The sequence below is a fragment of the Panthera pardus genome, unplaced genomic scaffold (assembly GCF_024362965.1).
Source record: "Panthera pardus isolate Hobbes unplaced genomic scaffold, ASM2436296v1 HiC_scaffold_8, whole genome shotgun sequence".
Taxonomy (NCBI): domain Eukaryota; kingdom Metazoa; phylum Chordata; class Mammalia; order Carnivora; family Felidae; genus Panthera; species Panthera pardus.
Window position 1 is genome coordinate 125,102,372 of NW_026527013.1, and position 13,831 is coordinate 125,116,202.

The following is a 13,831-nucleotide window of genomic DNA, read 5'->3' on the forward strand; positions in this document are numbered from 1 at the left end:
GATTGACTAGATATCTATATTTAGATTTCTAATTATTAATTTCTAACTTAATTCTGTAGGACTTCAAATCTTTTAAACATACTGAAGCCATTTTTATGGCCCAGCATATGTTTTCTCTTGATGAAAATTCCATGTGCCGTTTAAAAGAATGTGTATTGTGCAGAATATATCTTCCTGTACTGTTCTATAAGAGTCAATTAGGTCAGGCTATTTGATACTTTTTGTTGTTTCTATCTTTCAATCCTTGCACTCTTTTTATCTAATTTTCTCAGTAGAGAAAGTTAACATTTCCAGCTATGATTAAAAATTTGCTTATTTTTTCTTTTAATTATGCATATTTCTATTTTGCACACTTTGAAGCTCTGTTTAGATGCATACATTTTAATTTTTTTAACATTTATTTATTTTTGAGACAGAGAGAGAGAGAGAGCATGAACAGGGGAGGGTCAGAGAAAGAGGGAGACACAGAATCTGAAACAGGCTCCAGGCTGTGAGCTGTCAGCACAGAGGCCGACGCGGGGCTCGAACCCACGGACCGCGAGATCATGACCTGAGCCGAAGTCGGACACTCAACCGACTGAGCCACCCAGGCGCCCCTAGATGCATACATTTTAGAACTGTTACATATTTTTGATGATGAATTAATTCTTTTGACATTATAAAATGTCCATCTTTATCTGTGGTAATATGCCTTGTCCTGAAGTCTACTTTGTCTTATTAAATTTTAAATTAATGGATGTGCACATACATTATGTTTCTGCTTCTTTTACAAGATGCCATTTCTTCCTAGATATATTTATTAGATATTAAAATTAGATATAAAAATTAGCTACTAAACTTGTGAACCTAGCTCTTCAAAAATGTTCTATAGTTGAATTCCTAATTACCTACAGGAGAAATGAAAATTCTTAATGTTAGGCCTAATACGACAAAGAACCTCTTAAGTCAAGGAATCTAAAAAAGGCCTCAAGATAGCCTATTAGAATTTTGTGATTTCTAGAAACTATACTTAAGAATGTTTTTTTACTCTTTTCTCTTATCTGAAACTTTTTTCATAAGTCTTATAAATTTAATGTTATCCACTTGTAATAACAAAATGCTAATGTCTCTATTGCTGTAAATTCAAATCTTTATTTCACACATCTAATAAAAATTATCATAAGAATTTCAAACACTATGAAAGAAAGCTACATGATGCTAAATTTAAATGAAAAAATTTGTAAGGTAAAACACACTATAGTTTTTAAAAAAAATTTTTTTTTTAATGTTTATTTTTGAGACACAGAGAGTGAGAGACAGAACATGAGTGGGTAAGGGGCAGAGAGAGGGAAACACAGAATCTAAAGCAGGCTTCAGGCTCTGAGCTGTCAGCATAGAGCCCGACGCGGGACTCGAACTCACAAACTGTGAGATCATGACCTGAGCGAAGTTGGGCGCTTAACGCACTGAGCCACCCAGGTGCCCCCACACTATAGTTTTTAAATGATATTTACTTTTCTACGTGAAATGATTTTAAATGCAATAGTGTTGTTTTTAAGTTTATTTAGTTTGAGAGAAAGAGAGAGAGAGAGAGAGCAAGCGAGCAGGAGAGGGGCAGAGAGAGCGGGAAAGAGAGAATCAGAAGCAGGCTCCACACTGTCATGGGGCTTGATCCCAAGAACCATGAGATCATGACCTGAGTAGAAGTCAACTGTTACACGCTTAACTGACTAAGCCACCCAGGCACCCCTACCACAATAGTATTTCAGTGGAATTTGTTTAGAATAAAAATTCTTGAAGAATCACAACTACTATAATAAAGTAAAACAGTTGTGGCTTAAAGATATTCCATATTGTATAGCACAGGGCTCATACTCACTTAGTTCTCACAACACACCATGCCTCTTCCAAGACGTAATAATTCACATGTAACGCCAACAATTTATCTCTCACTTCTTTTGCAGATTTTCGACTATAGGTGGAATAAACTATTTTTGTCCGGGCCCTTTACATTCAAAACACAAGTTAAATGTTTTAAAATAAATTAGAATAGACTAGAGAAATTTTGCTAGCAAATCAAAATCTTAATACTCACTGTATAGAGCATTCATATATATGACCTCAAGCAGCATGAATATTTTGGGGATAGCATAGATTATTTTTGGATAGCAGTTTCCACATTCCTACTTAATTGTGCATGTGCTAAACCTTACAGTGGTTGGAATTTTGTATATACTGCTTGTTAGTGTTTACTGGAACAGACAGATATAAATTGGTTTAGAGTCTAGAGCTGGGTAGCAGGATAATAGTTCAGGATAAAAAATTTGCTTTGTATAATGCATAAAATAATTAATCTGCTCATGGAACACATTCAGATAGAGGCTGAACGAGTGGAGACGTTTCAATAGATAATTTCATCTGGAGAAGCTCTGAAAAGCATCTGAATTGAAGTTGAATTGTAGCCAATCCAACACTGAGATAGAGGGCATCTAGTGTAACAGTCAGGTAGAGAAAATATCTTAATGGAAGTGTGAGAAACTGGATTATTTGCCAAAATTTGGTACGAAAGATGATTTGGCCTTAAACAGGTGTTTGTATGAAATCCTGAGCAATTATCATTTATGCATTGGGAATTTCTTAAAATTTCAAGCATATGGGATGTCCAATGTCCACAACCAGACATAAAACTTTAAATAATTTAAAATGTTACCTCTAACAATAGGCCAAAGATGCATTAACAGGAAAAGATTACCCTGACAATTACTAAAATGATTAAAATAATTTTTAAAGTCAGTTGTTTAAGGAAAACAAAACTTTCACACCTCAGTAAAAACCTGAGTTCTCATAACTGGCTAACAAAAAAACACCCTAAATTTTCATAAGTGCATATAGTATATAGCAAATTTCATGTATTTTTTTTTTTTGTTGTTTTTTAAAAAAAACCTAGGTATAGACCACCAATAAGAGGGAGAATGGTTTCTTCAATCAGGCAGAGGGGCTTGTGGAGTCCAGAGCAAGGGTAGCCAACTACGCCCATGGGCCGGATCCATCCCATCTGCCATGACTAGTACTTAGCAGTTCTACTGCAACAGAGACACACACGCAGGCTAGTCATGTGACATCTTCACTCTGAGAAAAATTAACCTTTCTCCTTTTTTCAGAGGTTTATTAAACTCCTGTAGAGTCAACAGGCACATAATTATACTTTCTGGATGGTTATTACACATTTTTAACTACCATCATGAGTATGAAGATGAGAACATATGCATGTGTATAAAACCTTCCCTATTTCTAAGAGCCGATATAAGTTGTAAGCGTGTCTAGTTGAAACATTTCAATCAGTTGCCAACCTCAAGTCTGCGTCCTCATAATGTGGATGATTCACAATGGGGTGAAGGGTAGACAGCTTGACACTGGCCATTGTAGGCATGGCGCCGGCAAAAACGGCATCTGGAAAGCAAGAATATATTCCTTAATGCCATATTTTAAAGAGAACAAAGGTTCTTTTTCATCTATAATATTTGAACTCAAATTAAGAATACAAAATACATTTAAATAATCATCACTGGCACCGTTCTTATTCTTTGCTCAATATTGTCGACTATAATAGGAACCAACTTTGTTATCTCTGCGCGAGGAACTGTGTGAAATATTTTCACTAGGATTAAAAAATCTAGCTCGCACAACTCCGTAAAGTGGGCTATATGTTATTCTTGTCTTGTAAATGAGGAAACAGACATCACAGGGGAGAGTGACCGGCCCAAGACTACACACCTCGGCAGTGTCAGAGACAACCCTCTTAGCCGCTTCACTACAGCCTCCTGCCATGGTCAAGCTCAAGGTAAAGATGATACTACAAAAATTTCATATCTCGTCCTGATAATCTGAAATGCTAAGAACTGAGAGACTGTTACAAAGGGCAAGTCTCATGCTACATCTTTTTTTTTTTTTTTTTTTTTTTAAATGTTTATTTATTTTTGAGACAGAGAGAGACAGAGTGCAAGTGGGGGAGGGGCAGAGAGAGAGGGAGACACAGAATCTGAAACAGGCTCCAGGCTCTGAGCTGTCAGCACAGAGCCCGACGCGGGGCTCGAACCCACGGACTGTGAGATCATGACCTGAGCCGAAGTCGGACGCTCAACCAACTGAGCCACCCAGGCGCCCCTCATGCTACATCTTTTAAAATGACCTTCATGGGCTGTGAACTGTGGTTTCTTGGAAGACAAAAAGACCAAATGCTGACCTCCTGGCACTGTTGTATAATACATTATTATATAATTTTGAAGGTTATTATCATTTTTAATCAGCATAATAAAGTCACTAATAAGAACAAGACAGGTCATTCAGGTCTACTGTAAATAACTGTTCGCTTGCAAATATAATAAGTATTCTAAATGTAACGTCAAATGAAAATCTCTACATAGGAATTAAATTTGCAAATATTTAAGTCAACCAATATAGAAATGTGTATTTATTATCACAAGATTCAATAATTAATGGTGGAAAGCTCTTAGGCCAGAGCAGTGGTTCTCAACCAGAGATGATTTTGTTTCCGAGAGACACATGTGGTCAACTTCCGGAGACATTTTTGGTTGGCTCGCTGTGCGGGACAGAGGTGCTACTACTGGCAACTAGTGGGTAGGAGGAAGGGATGCTGCTAAAACTCTGTGATGCACAGGACACTCCCCAACATCAATAGTGTCAAGGTGGAGAAAACCTGGGCTAGAGGGACCCAAAGCCCAGGGCCACAGTTATCAGGAGGACACGAGGCAGGCCTGTTCAGCAAGAGCTGTAATTACTGAAGAGAAACGATCTGTGGCAGAGATGGGGAGAAATGCCCTATATACTCTTCACTCTAGGTGGTGAGATAAATATGAACACGGTGGGGGAAAGAATATGATCTTTTCCTATATGTATACTGAAATTTCCACATATACTCGACTGGCCATATTAGAAAAAAGATCCCTTCTGACTTGACAGAGTCTCACTAATACATGACTTGGTGATTAGACCATGGGCTGGATTTCAGTTCTCACTTGTCCTCTCAACTGAGCACTTTTATGCAGTGCACAAACTATACAACCCTACATGGGGGACCTGAACGTAAGCACTAGTCTCACCCATACTATAGAGCATCATGCTGATTTTAATACACATGTGGTAACCATAAAAGAACTCATAATACGAGGATGAAAAAAAGACTTATAAGAAGATCAAAGAAGAGACAGCTAAAACTGAGGTGGGAGTCCGTGAGAGTTATCTTAGAAGAAGTTGCCAAAGGTAGGCCCTCTCTGCCAGGAACCCAAGATGAACACTGGAACAAAGAAAGACACACTAAAAGATTGAGAAAGTAGGTACCCGGTAAAGCTTGGGAAAAATATCTAACTGGGAAGGGATAAGGGAGAGTAAAGGGAGTGCCTACACTTGGTACTCCTATAGGGAAAATTCACAAGAGGATTAATTTAAAAATTCTGATTAAATTGTCCTGGCAGCTATCGGTGATTTAGGTACTGTCACCTCTGAAAACCAACTATCTGAGCTGAAGCTTATAACACTTACTTAAATGATGCCTAATTAGTAAAATGGCAAGTGTCAAATAAATGATAAGAGGAAAGTGACCCAAGGAGTCACAGGATGAATTTAAAGAAGCCATAGTGAACAACTAGTGCCAGAAAAAATTACTAAATATCAAAAATAGTTTGGGACAAGATTATAGATTAGTTATAGAAAATACTGTAGAAAACACTTATTCTCTGGAAAGGTTTTTCAACATGAAATAAATAACTTTGCTTGAGGTGGTTCTGGATAAAGATAGGAAGAAAAAAAGGTAAGCTAAAAATGATATTTTAGAGTATTTAAAAGTAGGATTTATACTCAACTCCTTGAAATGATTTAGTGAAGAAAAAAGAATATCTGAGATTTTAACTCTTCTTGTGTGCAACCGGTTTTACAGAGTTGGATCAGACAGTCAGCACTGACTGAAGTGGAGAAGGAGTGCTGTTGACATTCCCATGGTCAGAAGTACCTTTTCCAATGGCCTGTAACTAGGTGTGGAATTTTGTTATTAAAGATTTCTTTTATTTGTCATTGGTAGAGTTAAAATACAATAATGATCTCAGAGTTATAATATATAACTGTGAACAATCATTAATTCCCCATGTTAATTAAAATTCCTGAGTTATCTAGGAGGCATTTAAAGAGGGCACAAAATTGTTTTTTGAAAGGGTTTGATTTGGTGGATGCTGCAATTAGCATGCTCAAAATCTGTGAGTGTATAAATGTCACCATGTGTGTGTATTTTTAAATGTGTGTATGTCACTAACTATACATATAACCAGACAGCTACATACCTGGTCTAGTATTGTATTTGATCCATTGTATCAGTTCTTCCTGAGGCAAATTATTAAATTCTCCTATTATGCTCCATTGATTATGGAGGTTTGCACAACCCTGTATTGACATCACTACTAGAATGCCAAAGATAACATTCTCAAAGCGAACTCTGCAAAAAACCCAGCCGAAGAGCTGAAATGAAAGAAACCATTTATTTTTAATTCTTATATGAAGAGTGCTATAGGGCAATAAGAAACTCTCACCTTGCTACTTTAACCCAGGTGGATTACCATTTGATACGATCAATGCACTAATAATATACGGAACTGCCATCACCTACTGTTTAAACATAGTAAATATTTCGGAATTACAGGGCCACTAAAAATGGAACTTTCTTTCCTCTCGAAAGAATTAAGGCAGAAATACACCTTACCCTTCTAGTACTGATTTACCACCAAGGATTAAGATCAGTAAATCACAAAATAATGGAACATCCTCGAACTAAATCCTGTAACATCTGCCTTTCATGGGGAGGGGAGGGGGGCGGTCATCTATGGAAACCCCACTAGTAGAAACACATATTCCTCCTGGAAAAATAAGCATTATGATATTCTAAGACAAGACTCTTATCATCAAAGCTAAGTAAGATGTTTCTAGAAGTGCACTGGTCCCCAAATTCTAGCTACTTTGTATATAATGGTAACAGAACTCCCAAACTGACAACTTTCCCTCGGGTTCTTGGAGCCAAACAGGACAATACTAGAGAAATTCACCTGTATCTACTCAAGTATTAGAACATTTGAGGACAGTTTTGATGCGTCAAGAAACTCTTGCACAGACCTGAACTCTAAAAAACTATGTCTGTGGACAGAATACTAACAGAGGGGAAAGTGTGCCTCCTCAGTTGTCATAAAAGTATCGGTTAAAATCTAAGAATAATTTTCAAAGCTACTCAAAGTTGCTTTTGTTATTCAGAGTTAATCATGAAATAACATTTTAAATAATTTAAACCAAGTTTTCTTATGTTTTGGATTACTCAGCAAAGCCATGGCAACTACCCTGCTGTTACTATAGTTACTACAGTACAGTTACACAAGAATGAATGCCTTACCCTTCGAGAGCACACCAAAGAAGCTACAACACACATGTGAGGTGTTAGAAACAACTTCAGCCTCATAATTAAAATGGCAAGGACAGTGAACGCTAACAGTTGCAATGTGTGAAAAATCAGCTGTAAAAACAAAAAAAAAAATGACAATTTCACTTTATATATTTTTAAATAAATATAAAAAATATTAAAACTATTATCATTTGCTAGGATAAGGATCTTTTAATTGAGTTATAAGTCTGTTAATATTTATTAATTCATTCAACAAGATTTATCAAATGCCTATTATATGTCAGGTACTGTTCTGGGGGCTCTGGATACAGCAGTGAACCAAAAAACAGTGAGGCATTGCTGCCCTTGGGAGACTTACATTTTAGAACATTTATTAAGGAGAAACAAACATGGTCATAGCAACTAAATGGATCCATTACAGAGTCTATTAGAAAGTGGTAAGTTCAGTGGAGAAGAGACTGGACCAAGGAAAGGAGACTGGGAGGACACGGCGTGGAGCGAGGCCCCAGGTGGGAGCAGTTGAGACTGCAAGTGGGATCATCAGGGTGGGCCTCATGGGAGAGGTGGTATTTGAACAAGACCCACAAAAGGTGAAGGAGTGAGCCACAGACACATACAAACATGCAGTGCTTCACAAACTTGTGTGTCATTCAGTCACATAGCAAAACAATTTTGTTAAAGTAGTGGAATTACATATATCAATATTTGTACTGATTAGGACTCCCCATTTTTATTAAGATGGGGTTCTACTGAGCAGAGGTTTTAGACAAAACTTTTCTAACAGACATATTCATAAAATATCAACCGATTCTTCACTAGAAAAATAATGCAACCGAAAGTAGAAACTGAATATTCATGTTCTCTCTAATTTTCAAATTAAATATTAAAGATAGCCTCATCTATAAAATTGAAAAATATTAAATCAATGCTGAGTGTTAGAGAAGATGCCACGAAACATACACTGAAATAATTAATTGGTACATTTCTGTAATTTGGCAATATTTATCAAGACCCTGCTAAGGAACCAACCCCCCTGAGTTAAATTTCCATTCTAACCTAAGGGAATAATCAAGACAAAAAAATGCTTCTACAAAGATGATCATTGAAGTGAATTTTTAGCAGCAAAAATAGAAACAACCTATGTGACCAATATAGAGAAGTAAATCACCACATTTACCACATATATAGAGCCATTAAAGATTACATGTTAGAAGATTATATAGTGGCATGGAAAGGTTTCAGTGTGTATAATTATGTACTTACAAAATATTAATTTTGTGAAAAACATTCATGTGTATGTATATATATATGTATACACACATATATATGTATATATCACACATATATATGTGTGTGTGTGTGTGTGTGTGTATACACACACACACACACACACACATACACACACACACACACACATGCATGGGGGGGTAGGGAGGAAGGCTATAAAAATATATACCTAAAAAGTGAACAGGGGTTATTCCTGAATGGGGATTTTCCTGAACTTTCTAAAATTTTTAAAATGTTATTTTTATATTTAGAAATATATAATTTATATACAAAACAGAATGCAAAACTGTGCCCAAAGTTGTATTTTTTTCCTTTTTAAGTAAAGATGTTTAAAAATGGAATTTGCTAATTTTTTCATAATTCTTCAACCCAAAGCTGGAACGTGGAAGACTTATTTCAAAATCAACCCTTCAGGAGCACTTCGGTGGCTCAGTAGGTTGAGGGTCCGACTTTGGCTCCAGTAGTGATTTCAAGCCCCACATAGGGCTGTTGTCAGGGTGGAGCCTGCTTCAAATTCTCTGTCCCACTCTCTTTCTGCCCCTCCCCTACTCGCACTGTCTCTCAAAACTTAACATTAAAAAAAAAAAAAAATCAATCTTTCATTTTTTTTGGTTAAATTATTTATTTTTAAATTTTTTTAAAATTATTTTTGACAGGAAGTGCCAGTGAGGAGGGACAGAGAGGGGTGGAGGGAAAGAGGATCTGAAGCGACTCAGTACTGACAGTACAGCACCCAATACAGGGCTTGAGCTCACAAACCATGAGGTCATGATCCACGCTCAAGTCCACTGCTCAACCCACTGAGCCACCCAGGTGCCCCCTTCATTTTTCTTTAGTCAAACTCCTCTTTGGACAAAATCATGGACATGATGTGGACAGAACAAAAGACATCAATGTATTTCATACCCGAATAGGTCCTTTTGTTTAGGACCATTAAATCACAGATTGGTAGATTACAGGGGCCATCTTCTTTAATCATCTATCCAAAATAGAGATCTCTTCTATAAATCTAAGAACTGGGTATTCACTAATTCCTGAAAAGGAATATGCCAAAGGGAGTGCCTGTTATAATTATGGATAGCTGAAAATGTTAGAAAATCTTTTCTAAAACTGAACCAGTGTCTCCAGTAATTTCCACATCTCTGCAACTACACAAAATTAGTCTAAACCCATTCACACATGACCGTTCTCTATTATCCAAATACTGTAATCATGACTTTGCACTAACCCCACCTTCACCCTTAGAAAGCTTTCTATTTTTAAGCTAAATATTCAGAAACTTGGATCGCTGTTCTGTATTGTCACAATTCTGGTTACCTTGCTCTGGACATGGTACAGACTACCCATGTTTTTGTTAAAATGTGGCATCTAGAAATAGACTACCATAGATATGGTCTAATTAATGCAAGTACACATGACTTCTCCCAATATGCCTTCCTTTGGTTATTCTGAGCCACAGATGAGACTATCATGGTCTCTCCTGAATCCCATCACTTCTACTTTATTTTTCCATCATTTCTTCTTAGGACCAACTTCTCATGTGACCAAAATTAAATCCAAAGTAATAATTCTTCTTGACTTTCCTCTATCATCTAAAGGCTGAAAGGACTTTGCTTTCATGTGGAGACCTGAAAGATCCCTACCATTTCCTTATCTTCCCTGCATACTGCTTTTTGTGGGTGCGTGACATACAACAGCCATCCCAAATGGCACCACTTATGTTTGTTTTTTATGGTCATCCACACGCTCCAACCACTCTTCTACTCACAGGCTACTGACTTTCTATGGAGCTCTCTTGCCAGTTATTTGACCTTCTAAACTATCAAATAGCTTTCTTTTTAACTACCAAATGGAAGACAGAAGGTTACAGTCAAAAAGTACAATTCAGGAGGCACCTGGGGAGCTCAGTTGGTTAAGTATCTGACTATGGCTCAGGTCATGATCTTATGGTTCGTGGGTTTGAGCCCCACATCAGGTTTTGTGCTAACAGCTCAGGGCCTGGAGCCTGCTTCAGATTCTCTGTCTCTCTCTCTCTCTGTGCCCCTCCCTGACTCATGCTCTATCTCTCAAAAATGATAAATGTTAAAAAAACAATTAAAAAGTACAGTTCAGGTGTGCCTGGGTGGCTTAGTCAGTTAAGCATCTGACTCTTGATCTTGGCTCAGATCACGATCTCACAGTTTGTGAGTTCAAGCTCTTCATCCGGCTCTGTGCTGGGGGTATGGGGCCATCCCTCTCTCCGCCCCTCCCCCGGCTCTTTCTCTCTCTCAAAATAAATAAACTTAAAAAAAAAAAGTACAGTCCAAAAATCTGTACTATAAGTACAGTGTCGTCAATTCGTTAGTACTTCTGTCCACATAAAAAACTAGGAAAATCCCCACAACATCTTTTAGAGGCTGGAAACAAGGAAAGAAGAGAAGCCCAGCGAACTGTTCACTACCCATCTTTGGAGAAAGTGAGCCAACTGGGTAAAGTGTGAAGTAGCAGCTACCAAGCACAAAGAAAACAAAGACTAAGTACGGAAGGCCAGTCCAAATGGCAGATTGTCCTGGTCAAAACTGCCTCCCATGGGGCGCCTGGGTGGCGCAGTCGGTTAAGTGTCCGACTTCAGCCAGGTCACGATCTCGCACTCCGTGAGTTCGAGCCCCGCGTCAGGCTCTGGGCTGATGGCTCGGAGCCTGGAGCCTGTTTCCGATTCTGTGTCTCCCTCTCTCTCTGCCCCTCCCCCGTTCATGCTCTGTCTCTCTCTGTCCCAAAAATAAATAAAAAAACAAACAAACAAACAAAAAAAAAACTGCCTCCCACAACAATGTAAAAACGTCTTGAGAACATGGTAGGGATGCCCTTCACCGGCACAGGTAACAGAAGGCAGACAAAAGGTCCAAAAGGCACACAAATTTAAAAGTGGGAATTTACACAGCATTTAACTTATACTAGGCATTATTCTAAGTATCTTACATGGAACTCATTTAATCCCATAGCCACCACATGAGCTAAGTGCTGTTATTACTGCTGTTGTTTTGGTTGTTCCCAAAAAGATGTAAAGTAACTTGGCTAAGATCACAAAGCCAGTAAATGGAAGAACAAGGATGTGAGGCCAGCCAGATCCTAGGTCTGTGTCTTTAACCACTATACTTCCTCTCCAAACAATACACTATCAACCACATGGCTCTTTTAGTCCATGGACACAGACTTGTACAGACCCCAACATACATCACTCAATCCATTTCTTCAAAAGAAGTAATTCTCCCCCCATATTACTTCACTCCTTCAATAGGATACCTCTATATTGGTTCAGACAGCTTCAGCTGTTATGTCACAAAAAACTCTCTGGCTGGCTGTAGAAAAACTTTACTTATGATAAAAAACACAAACTCAACTGACTTAAAATATAAAGAATCAAATATAAACTAATGAAATTGGTTAGGGATTGGGAAAAGAGTGAAGGCTGATACAGGACTGGCCATCACGGACAAAAGGAGGTATGAATGGGTCAAGAGAATATTCAGGATTGAACACCCTCAGTGTTATCCCTCCCTCGCCTATCTTCACAGTAGCTCCTCATTGATACTATAACATTCTGGCAATAAATATTGTTTCTAACTCTTTCCCCTCTTTTTCTTTCCTGCGAATTACAGGGTACTCCACCAATTTCTAAGCCCATAAAATAGAAAAATTGGTTAAAAGAAACCAGCTTATGAAATAAATAAAATACAGATAAATACATTAAATTGGGAGGAAAAAATCACCACAGAATCCTTTCATCTAACAAAGTTTGCCAATTATCATGACACTACAGAGGTAACCCAGGGATTTATTTAATGAGCTGAAGGTTGTGGACTGCCCCGGATTCAGAGGGTTGGCACAAAGCAAGGAATTTAGAACTTATTCCCTAATTATCCTAAGGACTCCTTACCTAATCCTGAAACAAGCTGGAATGTAGAAACTTTTGTTATCATATCACATCCAGAGTAAGATGGACCCTCTACCCTTCTCAGGGCTATGCCTTCTGTACCCTATCATCCCTAAGGTGAAAACAGTCCATCTCCAAAACCTTGTAAGGAGACAGATTTCTCAAGTGGGAGTGGGATGAGGAGCCAGCCAGACATAAGACCACATCGGCACTGCTCAACATACTTTCTTTCCGGAAGTCTATAGTTTTTAGACATTTAATCTATGTATCAGGAGTTAACAGACTCTCTTTAGTTTAAAAAAATTAACAGATTTGCTGTCACTGTCTTTTAGTCTGCTTGACTTCTGACTGCCTTTTAAAAAGCTATCCTCTCTACTGCCAACAGGGCGAAAATATCTACAACTCAGATCTGACTATACCACCTCTCCTAAACAATAAAGTCCAGGAGACAGTCCAGTGTCTTTGCATACAAAATCACCAGAGTCTGAACCTGGGCCGTTTCCTGCTACTTCTTGCCTTCTCCATGCATCAGCAATACTGATTTGCCTGCAGCTCTGAACATAACTTACTACTTTATGGCTTCCTTATACACACCCATGCTTTGACTTTGGAAAACTCCTCCTCTAAGGTCATTAATAAAATCTTTCCCTAACTACCCTTATCTCCTCCACACAGATTTAATCACTTCTTCTGCGCTACTGGTCTATCTACTTCCTCCGTCATGGCACATATAATGAGGTGTTCACGTTGCTTGTCTTCCTCCACTATACATTAAATTCCATGAAAGCACGGACCTGGTGTACAGGTGCACATAATAAAGATTGAGTGGATTAGTATACAGAGTTAGCAGAAAAAATTAAAATGGATAAAACAAAGATAAATGGAGAAATGAAAGAAGAAAGCAAAAGAATGTGAAAAATGAGGGCAGAAAATTAAGGAATACTTTGTTTCTAAAAAGAGGTGGATTTTATTTTTTTTTTTATTATTTTGCTATTTATTTTAAGTTTATTTATCCATTTTGAGAGAGTGAGCGGGGGAGCGGTGGAGAGAGAGGGAGTGAGCAAGAAACCCAAGCGGCAACAGCGTGGAGCCCGATGTGGGGCTCAAACCCATGAGCTGTGAGATCATGCATGACCTGAGCCGAAACCAAGAGTCAGATGCTTAATGGACTGAGCCATCCAGGTGCCCCGAGGTGGGTT

The 13,831-nt window shown here is 38.0% G+C and overlaps 1 protein-coding gene across 1 annotated transcript in view; it reads right to left on the minus strand.

Annotated features, from left to right (window-relative positions):
- The window catches only part of DPY19L2 (dpy-19 like 2), a 96,704-nt gene that overhangs the window by 5,480 nt on the left and 77,393 nt on the right, over nucleotides 1-13,831 (minus strand). The window contains exons 18-21 of the mRNA XM_019418155.2: nucleotides 7,424-7,543; nucleotides 6,330-6,504; nucleotides 3,330-3,429; nucleotides 1,859-1,984 (exon numbers count right to left, since the gene is read on the minus strand). Coding sequence (XP_019273700.1) covers nucleotides 1,859-1,984; nucleotides 3,330-3,429; nucleotides 6,330-6,504; nucleotides 7,424-7,543 — 521 coding nt within the window. The remainder of the gene's footprint in view (nucleotides 1-1,858; nucleotides 1,985-3,329; nucleotides 3,430-6,329; nucleotides 6,505-7,423; nucleotides 7,544-13,831) is intronic.